General features: G+C 35.2%; 1 protein-coding gene across 1 annotated transcript in view; it reads right to left on the bottom strand.

Annotated features, from left to right (window-relative positions):
- Positions 1 to 9,386: 9,386 nt before the first annotated feature.
- The window catches only part of YTHDC2 (YTH domain containing 2), an 83,890-nt gene continuing 74,892 nt past the window's right edge, over positions 9,387 to 18,384 (bottom strand). The window contains exons 26-29 of the mRNA XM_043964990.1: positions 17,935 to 18,112; positions 16,590 to 16,793; positions 13,613 to 13,795; positions 9,387 to 11,020 (exon numbers count right to left, since the gene is read on the bottom strand). Coding sequence (XP_043820925.1) covers positions 10,940 to 11,020; positions 13,613 to 13,795; positions 16,590 to 16,793; positions 17,935 to 18,112 — 646 coding nt within the window. The 3' untranslated portion in view covers positions 9,387 to 10,939. The remainder of the gene's footprint in view (positions 11,021 to 13,612; positions 13,796 to 16,589; positions 16,794 to 17,934; positions 18,113 to 18,384) is intronic.

Below are 18,384 nucleotides of genomic sequence, written 5' to 3'. Positions count from 1 at the left end.
GAATCCCATATATTTTATCATTCTTCTACAAAACTACTTGAACTCTCCCTCATTGTCAAATGATGGTGAGCAGAAACATGAAAGGGACTGCCCTTCTTGAGGACATTGACGTATACCATTACACTGACCAGGTCAGATGAGGCCACAGTGACAGAAAACCTAGATCAGATGGTGTCCCGTGTGAGGGGCAAAGAGTTAGAAATTAAGCCTAAGAAAAACTAAGATACAGCTCAAACAGTTTGCTGGGGGGGGGGGGTGTGCTGGGGGGGGGATGGAATATAGTGGGGAGGGAAAATCCAGAGGATTCTGAGCACAGTACAGAATAAGCTCCTGACACTTGCTTCCCCACAGTCTAAGAAGGAAGGTCAGAAACACTCTACTCCTGATTTTGGAAAACCCACATTTCTCACCTGGGAATTCCGAGGTCTGCCTCTTTCAAATGGCCACATCGTGAAAGATCTAAAGCAGACTGTCCAGAAGTCAGTCTTTTCCCTTGGGCCCTTATGTTCCTGAAAAGCCCATGTTCGGGGGCAGCTAGGTGGTGCAGTGGATAGAGTACCGGCCCTGGAGTTAGGAGGACCTGAGTTCAAATCTGGCCTCAGACACTTAACACTTACTAGCTGTGTGACCCAGGGCAAGTCACTTAACCTCACTGCCTCACCAAAAAAAAGAAAAGCCCATGTTCTTTTGAAGTCTCTGTCCATAAAGATCAGGCTCAATGGAGCCTTTGGCAAGCACCAAAATGTAGCTAGAATAAGCAATTGTTGGGCATCTAGAGCTCCAAGTTCACTAAAGCAGCCATTCACTAGACCACCTGTGAAATCCTATTATTGAACAATAGTTGCTATTGAACAAGTGATGAGAGGTCACCTTTGTCCAGAGTTGCCTATAATGGGTTGGGTGGTAAAACAAGGTTCTTCTAACAAGATAAATAGAATTTGGAGGCTTGTATTGCCCAATGAAAATGGTATTCAAAATAAAGCTCGCTTGGGGCCCTCTGATGTTATTCCCCATTCACAAATAGGACTGAGGTCCCTGGTCCTGATCCTGGAACCCTGCCTCCTTTGGTCTAGTGGATTTCCACATATAGGACCTGGCTCCTGAGTAACACCATTTTGCCAGGTATATTGATGAATCCATCTTCTATGAGAGGCTTAAACAATTAGACTTCAGCAGCCACTAATCTGGTAACAGCAAATACCCCAGGGAATGAGGCCCCTGCTAGAGTTTCTCAGTGGAATAAGTTACAGGCTATATGGCTGATATGTGAGATTGAGGGATGGGGCATAGACAACCTTGACCTACAACAGTTTTTGGGTGGTAGTCATAGCCCGGGGCCTGGATAATCAAGGGCTTTCCCCTTTGGAGTCAGAATCAATGGAGCAATTTAGCGTATTCCTGCTACTGCAAACAGTTGTATGTAGGGCATGTGAATACTCATTAGAGACACCATATGCTAAACAACCATGCTGGGGTCTTTACTAGAACAGCAGAGACTGGGAAGTGGGTCCATTGCCAATCCAAACTTTGGAGTGGTGGTACTATGTTGTGCTGGGTACAGGACTGTATGATTTCCCTAAAGGAAAAGCAAGTTATTTCAATCCAACTGAAGTCTTTGGACCAGTCAGAAAACTCATCTATTCTGAGTGGCCCTCAACTTGTGCCCAACGGGCAAAAGGACATTTTCCCATCTCAGGCCAAGAAGTTTGCCCCTGCTAATGAAAAGCTACATTGTTGTCCTAATTATCTAGATGGCTTCTAACCTCCAAGAAGCCATGTCTGTGATAAATAAATACTATCCTAGGAAGGAGAAGGGCTCTCTGTTCCAGTGTTTTCTCAGATCCAGATTCCAGAAAGACTTACCTGATATGGATTTTTTTTATATATATAGATTCAGCTTACCTTGTCCGGTCCTTGTCCTGAGAGAGGGCTTCCTATACCCTTAAGAAGTAGCTCACGTGCCCCTTAATTGGCAGGCTTCCTTTTCTCTGAAATTATAGGGACTTCTTCCTAGAAAGGATTTAGGAGACCAATGGGTGGTACAAATGAGGGGTATCTAATTTTGTAATAGCATTGGGAAGGTGAAACTGTTTCTACATAACTATAATGCATGTGTGTTTACTTAGAATAACTGACTTAGTGGAATTTCTGAATCCCTGGATGGGGATGAGGGAGAATTCTTATTTAGCTCTGTGGAAGAAGGAGGTAGCCCATCCACAGAAGCCTCTAAGAGGGCAAAGATTCCCTATCCTTTTCCTTATGTAGCTCTAAAAGAAGGGAGGTTTTGGCAGGGGGGCTAGAGAATACTGAATGTGTGTCCATTCAGGAGAGCCTCAATACCAACTTAGACCCCAGGATAGTTTGCATATAAGAGAATGATACTTCATTACTTTACTACAGATGACTCTGGAACGTGATGAAGAATTGTTGACTGTAGCAGAAGTATCTCAAGTTATTCTTGCTCACGGTTAGCTCCTCATGTAAGGAGAAGAAATCTGTGACTCTACTGGAGATGTAGTCATCTGTGCTGTCAATTTTGATGTTCCTGGTTCTGCTCCGATTCATCATCACTACCTTGTATTAGTATTCATCATTACTACTGTGATAAAATAATGGAACTTGGCAGATGCCCAGGAGCCCCCACCTGAAGTTTGATTTGGAATTGATTGAATTGGGTGAGACTGAGAGACTAAGTACCTACTTGTGATGATTAAATCAGGGCCACACCTGGCTGGCCCTGAGTAGGGTGTTATTCTCCGAAGTTGAACCTAGTTAAGGTTGATTAAATTGAGATCACACATGGACAACTCTGAGGAAAGTGTGTTCTCAGAGGCTATGTACTGTGACATCAACAGGAGACCGCTCTCAGCCAATCAACTTGAAGAACTTCCCATTTCTGGGAGGAGGACAGGAAGTAGGAAGCTGAGGCTGGCCTTGGATTACTCCTACCATTCACAAACTTCACTCATGAGAAAACCATAAAAATCTTGACGATAGGGTCTGGGCCTTTACTGTTGCAAAGCAATCATTTTATACCTACCTAATTCAGTATCCTACTGACCACGATGGCTCTTCCAAATCTTAATTCCTCCTTATATCTCCCATGGTTACCCTTCTACCTTCAGATAAGAATCTTGTCTCTTATAGAAAAAATAAGGCCATTCACCAACTTCCTTTTTTCTCCTCTTCCCCTCACATCACACAGATGCCTTCTTCTACTATTTCTTCCTTTATTCCTATCTCATGTGTTCAGGTAGTCTTTTTCCTTGTTAGGGCAGACCCTTTAACATTCTTAAGTGATCCCATTCCATCATATCTCCTCCCTAAGTTGTCCATTTTATCATCCCTACTCTCTCACTTATCTTCAGTATTTCCCTGTCCATTGGCTACTTCCTTCCCTACTTCCTACAAACATACCCACATCTCCTAAATCCTCAAAAAACCCTCCCTTAGTAGGTTTGCTGTTCCCCACTATTGTCCCATCTTTTTTCCCTTTGTGTGGCTAAACAATTTGAGATAGCCCACTAAAATTGATACTGCCACTTCCTTTCCTGATTTTTTTCTTAACAATTTACAATCTGGCTTCTGACCTCATCATTCAACTGAAACGGTTCTCTCCAAAGTTACCAATGATTTCTTAGTTGCCAGATCTAATAGCCTTTTCTTAATCCTCATGCTTCTTGAACTCTCTGCAGCCTCTGATACTATCAATCACCCTCTTCTCTGACATTTTTTTCCTGGGTTTCTGTGACACTGTTCTATCCTGTTGTCCTTCTATCTGTTGGACTGTTCCTTCTCAGTGTCCTTTGCTGAACTGCATTCAGGTCAGATTTATTAAGCATGGCTATCTCCCAAGCCTCTATCCTGGGCCCTTTTCTACCCCACCCCCCCATACTATTTCACTTGTTGATCTCATCAGCTCCTTAAATTGTCTCCTCTGTGCTAAGGATCCTCAAATCTACTTATCCAAACCTAATCTCTCGTGACTGATTTCTGGTCTCACATCTCCAATTGCTCATTGCACATTTCAAACTGGATGTCTTATAGTTGTCTTAAACTCAACATGTCCAAAACTGAACTCATTATCTTCTCATCTTCCCTGCCTCCAAGGCCTCACTTCTACCTCCCTTTTCCTATTAGAGGATAGTACCATCTTTCTAGGCATGCAGGCTTACAAGTTGTATCATCCTCAACTCCACTCTTACCCCTCCCTCACAAATCCAATTGTTGCCAAGTCCTGTCAATTTTACTTTTGTTTAACATTTCCATATTAAGTCCCTTTCTTCTAATATTGCCACCACCCTAGTGCAGGCCCACATTACATCACACCTGGACAATTCCAACTCTGCTCCATTTTAATCCTCCACTTAGCTAGTAATTTTTCTGAAGTGCAAGCATCCATTACTCCCTCCCTCCCCACCCAACCCCCATCATTCTTCACATACTTTACCACCTTCCATAATTTCTGTGATTTAGTGACACTGGCCTCTTTACTATTTCTCAAAGAAGACACTCCATCTCTTGATACAATGTCTTTTTACTGGCTGTCGGTCATGACTGGAATTCTCTTTCTCTTCATTTCTGTCCCCTGGATTCTCCCATGCCTCAGCTAAAAATCTCACCTTCTAAAAGAAACCTTTCTTGATCCCCTTTAATGATAGTGCCTTCCATGTTAATTAGCTACATTTGTTTTGTATATACCTTATTTGTATATACTAGTTTGAATGTTGTCTCTCTCATTAGACTGTGAGTTTCTTGATAGCAGGGGTTATCATATGCCTTTTTTAATGTTCCTAGTGTTTTAAAAGCACAGTGCCTGGGCACTTAGCAGGTGTTTAATAAATGCACATCAACTTGACAATAAAGGCTAACTTCTCCAACAATTATGGAAAACCATTATTAATTAATACTTCTGGTTTCATCAGTGTAATACTCCCATACCATTACATTTACACTGTTAACCCTTAGCAGGTGTAAAATTGTCAAACACATATCATTTTACTTTTAATATTTATTTGCTTGATTATTTATTTATTTATTGCTTCTTTGTTTTTTGCAGGGCAATGAGGGTTAAGTGACTTGCCCAGGGTCACACAGCTAGTAAGTGTCAAGTGCCTGAGGCCGGATTTGAACTCAGATACTTCTGAATCCAGGACTGGTGCTTTCTCCACTGTGCCACCTAGCTGCCCCTAATATTAGGGTTACCTTAGAAAATGTGATATAAAAACTTTTAACCCAAACAACTTCCTCTCCTGACCATACCTGAGAAAAAACTTGAACATAACTGGAATTGTTTTGTTTCCATCTTAATACAACTTCTAAATAGACAAAGCATGAGTACAGAGTATAAGTATGAATACAGAGTTCTGAAAAATCTTAATCTATATCTTGGGAACAAGAGGCTCAATTTTTTTTTTCTATGTGAATCAAATACCAAACCCAATTTGTTTTATTCTTGGTGATTACTGTCCCTCAGAAAAACAGTACAGTGTATAGATAGCACATGGGACTGGTCTACTTTAAATTCTGCCTCAGTGACTAGCTGTGTGACCTTGAACAAATGAACTAAACCACTCTCAGCAGCAGTTTCCACACTTATAAAATAAGGATGATGATGATAATAGCACTTACTTCACAGGGTTGTTGTGAGGATCAAATGAGATAAAGTATTTAAAGCACCAAATAAATATCAGCTGTTATTATTTGTTCTGGCTCTGTGATTTCATTGGTATACAGAACTGCGGACAAATAAATTCCTTTTACCAATGCCAAACAGGCAAGTACTCTATAATTTATAGAGTTGCTGGGGACAGTAAGAAGTTAGGTGGATTTACCTAGGGTCACACAGCCAATTTGTGTCAAGAGTAGGGACTTGAATACAAGTCTTCCTAACTCCAAGGGGGACCATCTATCCAGTACATCATTAAGCTGTTCTAAGAAGGTTTAATATTAAAAGGCATTTCAAATTCATGAGAAATTTAACTTTTAAAATCTTATGGATTTTACTTGAGATATTAATTTTATTTCCAGAGAGTAAAGACGTAGTACAGTATTGCTACTTTATTTAGACAAGCAGAAAAGGGAACCAATGATATTTTAAAATATTCTATACAAGTTCTCTTAGAGACTATTTGGTAAGCAAATGTACATGGTTATAGGAAAGTCATGAAACTTTAATTTTATTTAATTCCAGTAGATCCCTATGATTCAAGAATTCTTAAAAAATGTCCAATCATGTAAAAAATGTACATTTCTAACTGAAAAATATACTTTGCTAACCATGAATGACAGCTACAATTCTATTTACTGGTTCTAAATGTATATTTTTGTTTTCTGTGATGAATCAATATATAGTTCATCAATAGGGGCATGTTTATGGAACAAAATAAAAACATAAAAGAGTTAAACCAGTCAAAACTATACTGGAAATTAATAATTGGGAAAAATGTTTTAGAAAATAGGTTATTCAAGTCTCATGCAGTATTTATCAATGTCTGCACTATACAGTTAAAATTTGTAGCAAATCTTATAAATTTGGCAAAATTTTAAAAATCATAAATGAGATCATGGAATCTCTGCGAACCAGTGACGAAAGATCAGATATATTACCCCAAGCCCCAGCTTCTTCCTTTCCTCGTAGAGTCAAAATCCCTGTTCTCTGCTTCATTCCTTATTCATTATTAAGCAATTTAGAAAATACTCTCATTTCACAGATCCTGACTATGCTACTATCTTGCATATGGCTTGATTGTACATAGTTGTTTGTACAACTTCTCCCCCTTTAGACTGTGAGCTCAAGGACAGGAACTGTCCTTTACCTTTCTTTGTATTCCCAAATACAAAGTACAGAGTCTGGCATATAATATAGCAGGAACTTAACAAATGCATATTGACTGATTGAGGGATCATGGGGAACTCTTAGCACCATACTGGCTCTTTGTCTAAAACTCTAAATATTTGAGTCCCAAGGGGCTCTGGGCTATTTGATTGGAGTGCGAATAGCTTTGCATAATTGCATATTTGGACCCATCCCACTGTGTCCTGCTGTAGGACTGCAGGCAATGGGAACCACACACTGAGATTGTTCCCCATTGGCATCTGTTCTCTTTCTCCCCTCCTGAGTAGTGATGAGTTTTAAGAGCTATCCCTGTGTGGTGCTGCCTCTTCATCCGATCTTTGCTGCACTACATTTTCCTCTGCCAACTAATGGTAAGATTTAAGAATCTTAAAAGAGAAAAAATTTACCATAGTTTATTTTTAGTAGTCATCGGTTGGTTTTCAATTAAACATTACTAAAAATATCAGCTAAATTTTATAGGGGAAAGTCATGTTTGAAGAGATATTTTAATTTACTATCAACTTTCAAAGCAAAAATGAACTTGATTTTAATGTGGGAGATAGTGTGTCATGATTAATAAAGTGCTGGACTTGGCTTGAGAAAGATCTGGGCTCAAATTCCATTGATGTTTATGTTACAGTTGGGTCACCATGGGAAAAGTTCCTTAAATTCACTGAAACATATTTCTTCATCAGTAAGTACTGATCAGTAAGATTCTCATTTTACCTATAACTGAACAAGTTATTGAGGTAGGTATTACAAGTACCTTCTTTGAAAACTTTATATCACTATATAAATGTTAGTTTTAATTTTAAGTGTTTAATATAAATGCTTGTTATATTAAAGGACAAATCGTAATCATTTAAAATAACTAAAAATGTAAGAATACAGACTTCTTCAATAACACATTCTTTAAAATAATTTCAAGATTTTCAATATAGTAAAGAAAATTTATTCACCCCATCAAATATTAATGTAATAAAAAATTAAAATAATTACATAGGCCTGCCCAAACAACATTTCTATTAAATCCTACCCATATTTCAAGGGCCAGCACAAATACCTCAACTGCTTAAAAGAATTTTGTCTCATCACCCAACCAAAAGTAATCTTTCCCTCCTTTAAACTTTGTACCATTACCTATCATCCTATGGCTTATGTTGTGGTTATTTTTGTTGTCCTTTCTCCTGTACTACATTATATGTTTCTTGAGGACTGGATTGTATCTCTTATCCCACACAGGATCTAGCACAGTTCCCTTCAGAAAGTAAGCATCCAAAATTTTATTTAACAAATGGCAATTGACTATTCTCATTAACTTCTGAGATTTTTGAGGGCAATGAATGTTTTTTGCCTCCTTTTGTATCCCCAACACTTAGCACAGTGCGTGGAAGATAGCAGGCATGTAATAAATACTTGATTGATAAATTGTTTCCAACTCCTTCCAGAAAACCAAATTCTTTCTAATAATTAAAGAAAATGATATGGAAATAAAGGCTAAGTATAAATACCATGCTCTTTAGCTCACTGGAAAAAATGTAAGTACATAGATGGGCTTTAAGAGAACATGTTTTCTGTTTATTTTCTATCAATCACCATCATATCAGTAAGGAGTCACTAAGTTGGACATTTTGGGAATTCACCAGTTCTTTATAGTGCCTAGAATACTAGTAAATGTGTGTGAGTAGAAAACAAATAATAATTTAGCAGCTGCATGCTCAGAGAAAAATTTGATATAAACATTTGAAAATCTTAATGTTTATTAAAGTCTGAGGTATTCTATACAATATAGAAGCAACTTCCTAATATTGACCCTACCCATCAGCTTGAACTTAATTTCTGTATATTTATGTGAACATTTCAAGGTTTCATTGTAGTAAATGTATCATTAACATTTACTACTCCTTCCTTTTTAATATTGATTTTTCATGAACTTCTTTTCAAAGTTTAATCTACATATCTGATCTAATTTATCTCACATGTTGAAAACTTAACAATATTGAAGAATAGAATTCTCAAAGTATCTTAATATATATTGAGGTATTTCATGAATATAAAAATTATTATTAGGATGTCTGATGTTTGAAGTTTATTTCTCCCACTACCATCTCTCATTATTCAATAAGTTTATTTTAATACCAGAACAAAATTGAAACAAGTTTTATTCAAGAAGGGAAAAACAAACCTCACTTCCAAATTCAAAACACTGTAAAATGCTAAACAGGAATATAAATAAAATACCTTATCACTAAACTGCAGTAAGTTGCTATAACAATATAATAAAGCTGAGAGTACTGTGGAATATAATTCAAGTGGAATGTCTGGAAGTATATGTTAAAAAGTAAAACTTCTAGGTATAAATGGAAATGTCACTTACTGAACTCACATTTTGAACATATGCAAATGTGCAAACATCAACACAATGTTCTTCCAGAGATAACAATGATTTTTCATTTCTTAGAGGTTAGGGGCTTTAAAAAAAATAATATTATATTTTATGTTTTGGGGGATTTTTTTTTTAGGCAATTGGGATTAAGTGACTAGTCCAGGGCAACACAGCTAGTAGGTGTCTGAGGCTGCATTTGAACTCAGGTCCTCCTGATTTCAGGGCCAGGGCTCTATCTACTGTACCACCTAGCTGTGCCTAAGGCCTTTAAAAAAAAACAAAGGATTCTTCTAATATTTTCTTAAGCAACTATGAAGAATGCCTTCTCTAGGAGTTGTATTGCTTAAAACCTCAAACTTTGTGTATGGTAACTATAATCTCTGCTATTTTCTATGAACTTGTCAACCATGACCTTCATAAAGTCTCTAAGGAAACAATTTTAAACATGCAATCTGTAACAGCTAATATAACAGTGGTGCCAGGGGAAAAAAATTAAATACTTCAATCAAAAACAATAACAAATGCCAAGAATACTTAGAAAAATTACTATACTTTAAGCTTGACTTTCCAAACCATTTGGTTAATCAAGATGGAAGAAAAATCCTGTGTCAACGCTAACAAAGGTTTAAATTTCAAATTACCAAAAAACGGGGCAATGATTTAAAATATACAGAAGATACACAATTTCCCCATGATTCACTGAGGGAAAAATGAAAAAAAAAAAGGGAAAAGAAATTTTGAAGTTCTGCTAAGGATATTTTAGGTGAAAGACATTTAACATTTCTCTTTGCTTTAATACTGTTCACTGTTAGGCAATTTTTTGCTATGGCCTTAGCTCTGGCCTTAATAAGAATGGTTATTTGCTAGCCATTCTAGCCAAAACAAAGATGTCATAATTACAATGTTTAAGTGTGATGAGAATTACTAAAGGTTTTAGCAAAATAAATGGAGAAAAACAACATTAAGTTAAATGGGACTGTAATGGGACTCAGTTAAATAAAACGTAGTCCAGTCTACAATCAAGAAAAACCCCTTTTACTCAAATTTCAATCTAAATGTTAAGTTATATAATCATTTTCCTTTTTCTATGTATCTTATATTAGCTATAGTCAAATAACTAGCCCTTGTCAAATATGAGTTCTGTAACCGTGACATCTTGAGTATTTGTGTTCTCAACAGAATGATATAAATCTTGAAAGCTTTACCCAGATTTATGGATCTAATTAAGGGCTATTGAGAAAGAAAATAACTTGTTACATTTAAAAGTTATCACCAACAGTCTTAAGACAATCCTTTAAGTAATTTCAATTTCTTAAAATTTGAAAACATATAAAATAACTTGCCATTCAATGTCAAACAAAGAAACAAATTTATTCCAGTTTTATTAAATTAAAAACATTGCCAACATACAACTGTATGATCATTCACTATGATCTTCAAAAATTAAAATTATCCTTATTTTTTCTTTTGTAAGATGGTGATTCTAGGGCAAGATCATGAATTACAAGGGCCCAATCATATAAGTCATCACCCCACCTTCTGTTTTTGTAAGTCAGTGCATCAGTGGTCATTAACAGATGTAACATTTTCCAGCATCTAAAGATCTTTTTAAAGTGGCTTAAAACATTTAGCTTAAGTCCTTTATCAACATAAAATAGTCAATATTTAGACAACTTCAACAATACCTCAAGGTATTAGCTACCATAAGCTAAATGTCAATCAGTTGCATTTTTCTCTCCTAGGGGAATACGTTCCCATAACTGTAAAAGTTGTTCTCCAACCTGGGGCTCCAATTCCTATGTGAAAAATAAGAAAAGTAAACAAAAAAGTAAACAAAAGAAACTAACAGTTGTCTGATGGGCTAGATGTCAAAATATGTGAAAGACTGATGAAAACTAAGAAACTTCCAATTTCAAATACTTAAATGTCTACTATATAAAGAACACTGTATTAGGTACTAGAAGAATGCAAATTTTTTTAAACAGTTTCTTCAGGTGTTAGGAAATTTGTAATTCCCAACTGGATGGAGATTTAACTAAATGCAAATAAATACAATGCAAAATATTATCTAAGACATATGAAAGGAGGTCCAGAGGGGAAAGATGAAAAAATGGCTTCAGAAAAAAGTGGGGCACTTGACCAGGAGGTTAAAGGATAGTCAGAGTTTCAACAAAGATCAGAGGAGAGGGAGAGGGAATAGAATTCTATGCATAAGGCATGGAAAAAGTATTGTGGTAGAAAGCAAAGGCTTTGGGATGACAAATAATTCAGTTTTCCTAGACCGATGAGTACATGGAAAGAGAATAGCTTAAGATAAAGTTAGAGAGGTTGTGTGACCAGATTGTGTAGAACAGCCTTGAATTTGTTAATGAAAAATCACAACTCCATAAAACATGAGTAGTGACTTAATTTATTAAAAGAGAAAGGCACATGCATGTGGGAACTCCCTATACCAAGTACAAATGGGCCTGTAATACAGAAAGAGCCTTTGGAATTTTTATAAGTTAGAGTGAGAATGGGAGGTTACAAGAGGAGATAGGAGAAACAGGGACAATTCCTTAGAGTAGAGTCGCAAGAAAAGTAAAGTATGGTTGGGGCTCCTCCTGCCATACCATGAAGGAAGAACAGTCTTGCTTATCTGGAAAAAAAAAAAAAAAAGGTCCCAGCTACATAAATGGTTTATTAGTCTGAGTTAGGCTGGTCAAAGCCAGGCTTGTAGCTGACTCAGCTTCAAGGGCATAGAGAGCTTAATACGGTTCAGTCAAAAAAGACCACTGTTATGTTAGTTCATGGGGGCATCATCTCTGGAAAATGGGGCAACTCAAGAAAACTAGTTCAAGGGGCCCTCCTTCACAAATCTAGAGTTTGGCATATCCTTGATTGGCAAGAGGGATCTATGAAAAGTACAGTGAACAGCTGTGTGAATAAGGGGAGTCAGGAGCCTACATTTAAATTTCATGTCTAACATTTACTGGCTGTATGACCTATAGAGACAAGTCACTTTACCTCTCTGGGCTTCAGTTTCCTCATCTCTAAAATGGAGATGATACCCATAATAATACCTACTCCACAGGGTTGTTGTAAGGACATTGTATATACATGTAAAGTATGAAAATGGCTTTGTAAATCTTAAAGTACTATATAAACATCAATTATACTCTTGTTTTGAAAATTTGGTATGTATAGTATAGTTTCTGTTCAGAATTTAAGAGGCTCAGCATTAAAACTACCATTTTAACTGAAAAGGAGAAAGTATTTCTTAAGAGCTGCAAACAAAATAATAGGGAGATTGAGTAAAGTCAAAGTTTGGTCCTGTCATATTAGGTTGTATAACAAGGATGTCTTTAAGGATTATAATATTTAACCTAATAGATTTTTGCATGTGTCTGGATAAAAAGGTTATTCACAATAGGATTATTTTAAAAATCATATTATTGAGTAAATATCTGAATATTGCTAAGAAACAAAATTTCATATTATGAACTGCCAGGAGTTTACTTAGCCCATACATGACTTCTGCTATCCCTTTTAGCTTTAGATCTAATGATCCTATGGTTCTACTAAGCTTAATTACTTTAAAATGCTTGTTGGCATTTTTAAATAAACTATTTTTTCCTGTCCTTAATAGTTAAGTCAGAAGATAGATTTTAAAGGTTTGCAAGGTTTCAAACTAATAAAATAGAGAACACTGTATGCAAAAGACTGGCTCATTAGTCCTTTTTCTAAAAAGCACACTAATCTAGAAAATACCCATTTTCAGAGAAAACCATACTACTGATTTGAAACTTACTATTAGACAAATAGATAAGCTTTCAAATCTTTTTTGTTTGTTTGTTTCCTTAGGAAAAATACCATCATATATTCAGATGAAAAACATTTTCTGGAACTTCATCAAAAATAAAAAAATTTTTTAAAACCACTATTTAATTTTATACCAATGATTACACTATACAAAAGATAAATGACAATTCCCATCTTTAAGAATTTGGACAAAGGATCATGCTTAGTCTCTACAGTATTTCCTTGCCAATACATGTTCAAAGAAATTAGGAAAGCAAAAAAAAAAATGCAGTAGCTATTAAAAGATTTTATAATTTAACAAAACAAAAAGTTAAATTTGAAAAACTTCTGATTAGTAGTAATGAAGTTTGTGAAATTAACATAAATCAATGGTATTTAACCTAATTCTCAGTTTTGCCACCTGCAAAATGTGAATGATACTTACAATAACTGTCTCAAAAGTTTTTAGGATTCAATTTACTATTTTCTGCATGTAAATGGTCAACATAATTCACATTCTAATCATTAATCTTCAAAACAAAATACTGAACAACAGAAGGGGAAAAAAGCATTTTTTATAATACCAAAAAACAACATATTTAATATACCTGTCCATCTCTGCTTATTTGTACTTTCTTATTGTCATTCCAAGGATTGAGTAAGTGGTGTGCAAACTGAAAAGGAAGACTTTCTTTCCGTATCCATTCTACCTTGAACACTCCTCCCAGACCTGCTGAGCCCCAGTCTTGACTCTTTTCCCGTCCTATCTCTGAAGACATCCTAGAAAATCCCTGTAGTGAAATTTAGAGAAAAAAATACTCAAGATTTTACAAATGTCTGCTTTAATTTAATATTTTAAAAAGTAATTTTAGCATGTAACACAAACTACAAGAAAAATCTATAAAAATTTACAAAGATATTAATATGGTAACATGTCTACCTTTTGGTTGTTTTTTTTTAAAAAAACAGCAAGAACAATCAATCTTCTGGCAATAACTTTAAATACTTGTTTTTTGTTTTGTTTTGTTTTTTTACAGATCAGACTTATGATCTTGTCAAAGTAGATCAGTTTCTGTTCTGCAACTTATAGCCTTAATCAGTTGTATAGGTCAATCAGAGGTGAAGTGCTTGCCCAGGGTCACACAGTTAATATGAGTATCAGAAGTGAGACTTGAACTCAGATCTCTGTTATTCTGGAACATACAGACCACTATATGACAGTGCCTCTCATAGGTCAACAAACATTTATTAAGCACTTAATACAAGCTGTTTAAAAACCTTGATTATATATATAGGTACATCTGTGTGTGTACATTTGTATGTGACACACATATAAATTAACAGATAGTACTCAAATGATGCAATTTTGTCTATATTCATTTGACATTAATCTTTACTGCTGAACTTCTTACCCTTTATTTCTAAAAATCTACATAAATAAGGATTTTGTTATTTTATAAATTTCAATGTTTTTTCAGTGGTATAAGGGAACTCCTTGGTAAAGGAATTCCTTTACCATTATAGATAAATATTTCCTACAACATAAATCTTATCAATTGCCTAGAGTACTCAGAGATTAAATGGTTTATTCAGGCTTATAGAGCCAGTATGTGTCAGAGGTAGAACCTGAATCCTGGTCTTCCTTATTCCCTGAGCCCTGCTCTCTGTCCATGTCACCATGCTGTCTCTTATAGAGAATAAACAGAAGTAATTTTCTTTAACAGAAGAGGAAATTCATTCCGTAAAACATTGAAACAAACCACCTAGCTGCCCCGAGGACATATACTTCTAAAGAGCTGATGATGAGTTTGTTCATGCAATCACCATCAAGGCAAAACTGCTGCTAGCTAGACGAGGCTAGGCACTAACTTAGAATAGAGGTCTAGTTTTATTGATGGATGGAACCTGCTTTAACAATCCACTAGTGAATGAGTTTTAAGCAAACTGAATGTCTCTCACACACACACACACACACACACACACACACACACACACACGTATATCAGAGAGCCACAGTACAACTCCAGACTCCTAGAAACATACAACCATTCTCCTTGACCTCCTAACTTCTTTTAGAAATAAGAAGAGGGGGTGGCTAGGTGGCGCAGTGGATAAAGCACTGGCCCTGGATTCAGGAGTACCTGAGTTCAAATCCGGCCTCGGACACTTGACACTTACTAGCTGTGTGACCCTGGGCAAGTCACTTAACCCCCATTGCCCTGCAAAAAAAAAAACCCCAAAAACAAAAAAACGGAGATTTCTTCACAGTCAATACAGTACGACCTGAAGTCCCAGAGTCTAGGTGGTAAAGTGAATTCCAGTGGCCCAGGGGGGAAAAAATCCAAATAGATTACAAAGTAGAAATGTAGCCCAGTCTTCAGAGGGGATGATCATGGGATAAAGCAAAGATCTGTATATTCTTTTAAAGTAGTGTGGTAAATTTGAAATAACATGGCTACCCATGTAATTATCCATGTAAATTACATCTGCTACCCATGGAGAAATGGGACTAGAAACTAAGGTACTGTCTTAAAGACATTTTGGAAGTTTCAGGAGATTCTGCTCACAGCATCACACTGCTCATTAGTTAAAATAGCACTAAGTCCTATAGTTGTTCACTTTGAGACAGAGAAACAGAGAGACGGAAAATTTAAAAAAATAAAAAAAGAATACATTTGAGGATTTTGCTGGAATCCTGACCACTTTACCCAGTCCTAAATTCCCTCCTGATCAGTGTGGCAGCTAGGTAGCACAATAGATCATGTTATACTTGTATCTGAGTTCAAATACCGCCTCAGATACTTTGCTATGCAAATCTTTTAATCTCTGTCTGCCTCAGTTTTCTCATATGTAAAATGAGGATAATAGTATCTACCTTACAAAGGTGTTGTGAGGATCAAATGAGTTAATATTTATTTTGCAAAGCTTAAAGCCTATATAAATGTTAGCTATTTTTATTGTTGTTATTACTATTATCATTAGTCTTGTTTTTTCAGAAACGAAGATTAATATAGTAGCAGGCACTGTAATAGAGTGAGTATTAAGAAGTTCTAGCTTTCACACTTTGTAGGCTACTTAACTGTGGGTAAATCACTAAAACCTAATCCTCATTTTCCCTATCTATAAAATGGGAATGATTTTTACAATAACTACTTTAAAAGATTGTTAAGAGTGTTTTATAGGGTATAAAACACAATAAAATGTGAACTATTATAATGATTACTTTTTTAAGGTAGGCTATTTACGTATACCATAAAGTTCACTTTACTAGGTTCTTTTTTCCTCACCTATAATGCCTTCAGACATGATACAGTAAGAATGTTTTAACATCTAGGTATTTAGTACCTACAGAGCAGTGTGTTAGTTGACTAGAATAAAAAGAAATCAGATACTGTCTTTTAGAAATTTAAATAAATACAAAGGCTAGAGAGGTCAATGCAAAGCAGTAATAAGTGGGGGACATTGGGGGGAGGGGCCTGGAAGGACAAGAAGAAAGGATATTTCACTGATGGCATAATCTTTAATCATAAGCAAAAAAAACCCCAACCCGAAACAAAAACATTATATTGTATCAGGATGACTTACCTGGAAATGTCCAGATCCTTGAACAGAAAACACCAAATAAACCATGCTGCTCTCCCAAAAGGCTCTATTTAATTTCCGTTCATTGCTAGGGGTTGTTGACCAAATACCCTTCTGTTGAGAAATCTCAAGATTTCTCAGATTGCTACTCTTCATTATAAAGTATCGAACTGGCATATTTGGTCTTGGTGAAGGGGATTTTGAACCCTGAAAAAGAGTATCTAAGTTCTTGGAAGGTAACATAAAATCGAAAGAGACAAATAAAAGCACTACAGAAAGACAAATCAAAATTATCTAAGAGAACATTTTCCAAAATGTGTTTTATAGAATCTTAGTTTTCTATGAGAATATGTTATTAGTGCATTTCCCTCCAAAATGTTAAATATGAACTTATGTATGTATCCAAAATACTTAATACATGTAATTTTTTTCAATATTAAAACAGATTTAATTTCCTATTTTGATCCCACTTAATTCTGGGTAAATTCTATTACTTCAAATCTCCCCAGTTCCATTTATGGGCCCCTCTAAAAAATAAAAGCCAAATTCATTTGTAGAAACTAACCTAATGAGTATTTAAGTGAAATAATTCTAATGTGATGAAAATTATCCACAAAATGAAGCTAGTAAAACTATAGTGCATATTTTAGTTCCTTCAAAAAACCTATTATGGAAAAAAGGAACATTAAGATTAAAGGGTGTACTTGCCATTTAACTTAAAATGAATTAAAATATAATTTCTTAAGAATGAAAATACACATTTTTTCATTATTTAATTTTTAGAAATGTAAATTTATGTGAGACAACCAAATTTGGGTAAATAAGTCTTTGATTCAATATTTACAATGCAATACATTTCTATGTACATGTATATAAGCACATATTCAAACACACATACATACATGTGTCTCAAGAAATTATCAAAGATATTAGGCTACTGTGTAAGAACTGGAAATCATTCATATAACTAATTCCTTAAAAAAAATTACATTTTCAAACCTATCGTACAAAATCTTGAATATGGCAGACTCTTAATAAATGTGTTTAATTATGTTTGTTGAATTTCCTTCAGTCAAGTTTTTAAATATGATAAAAGATTTGGCTGAAAAATTAAATTGTTTTTAAACTGTCTTTTGAAATAATTATAAACTATGTAACGGGAACTAAGATACTAATTTTTTGACCTAAAATAGTTGTTTATGAATTGATAAATTAGAAAGTACATGCAAAAATTGTCTAACTGCATGTTCAAAATAACCTTATAAGGTTGTAAATGCAACATTAAAACCACAGCTAAAAATCTGGTCATATTCACCTATTTTTAAGTTTACAGAAACAGATACTCTACCTTTCCTGAGGATGGAGGAGAAGGACTAGCACAAGGACTAGGGTAACTACTACTATCCGTAGATTTCACAGAAGATTGGTCAGATCGATCATCAGAGCTTCGTTTAGGATGTAAAATACCTCTATCTTTGTATTTCTGGGGTGGGTGGAATGCTGGAGATGGAGATTTCATCAAGACTCTTGGTGGAATGGGAAGGATAGTAAAGACGACTTGGTAAGTAACTTTATAAAAACAAAGTTAATTTAATTAGAATAAAAAAAACTTTTAAAAATATGTGTTGTAAGGGTTTTAAGATTACATTTTACAGAACAGTAATTTACAGAGATATTGCATTTCTTATACCAATATTTGGAAGATAAAAAAAATCTGGATTATACATTTACTTTCATGTTAAAAGTTGATCAAACTCTCAATAACTAAAAAAAAAAATCATCAGTAAATTCTACACAT

The sequence above is a fragment of the Dromiciops gliroides genome, chromosome 1 (assembly GCF_019393635.1).
Source record: "Dromiciops gliroides isolate mDroGli1 chromosome 1, mDroGli1.pri, whole genome shotgun sequence".
NCBI lineage: Eukaryota > Metazoa > Chordata > Mammalia > Microbiotheria > Microbiotheriidae > Dromiciops > Dromiciops gliroides.
This window is presented reverse-complemented; position numbering and strand designations above follow the sequence as displayed.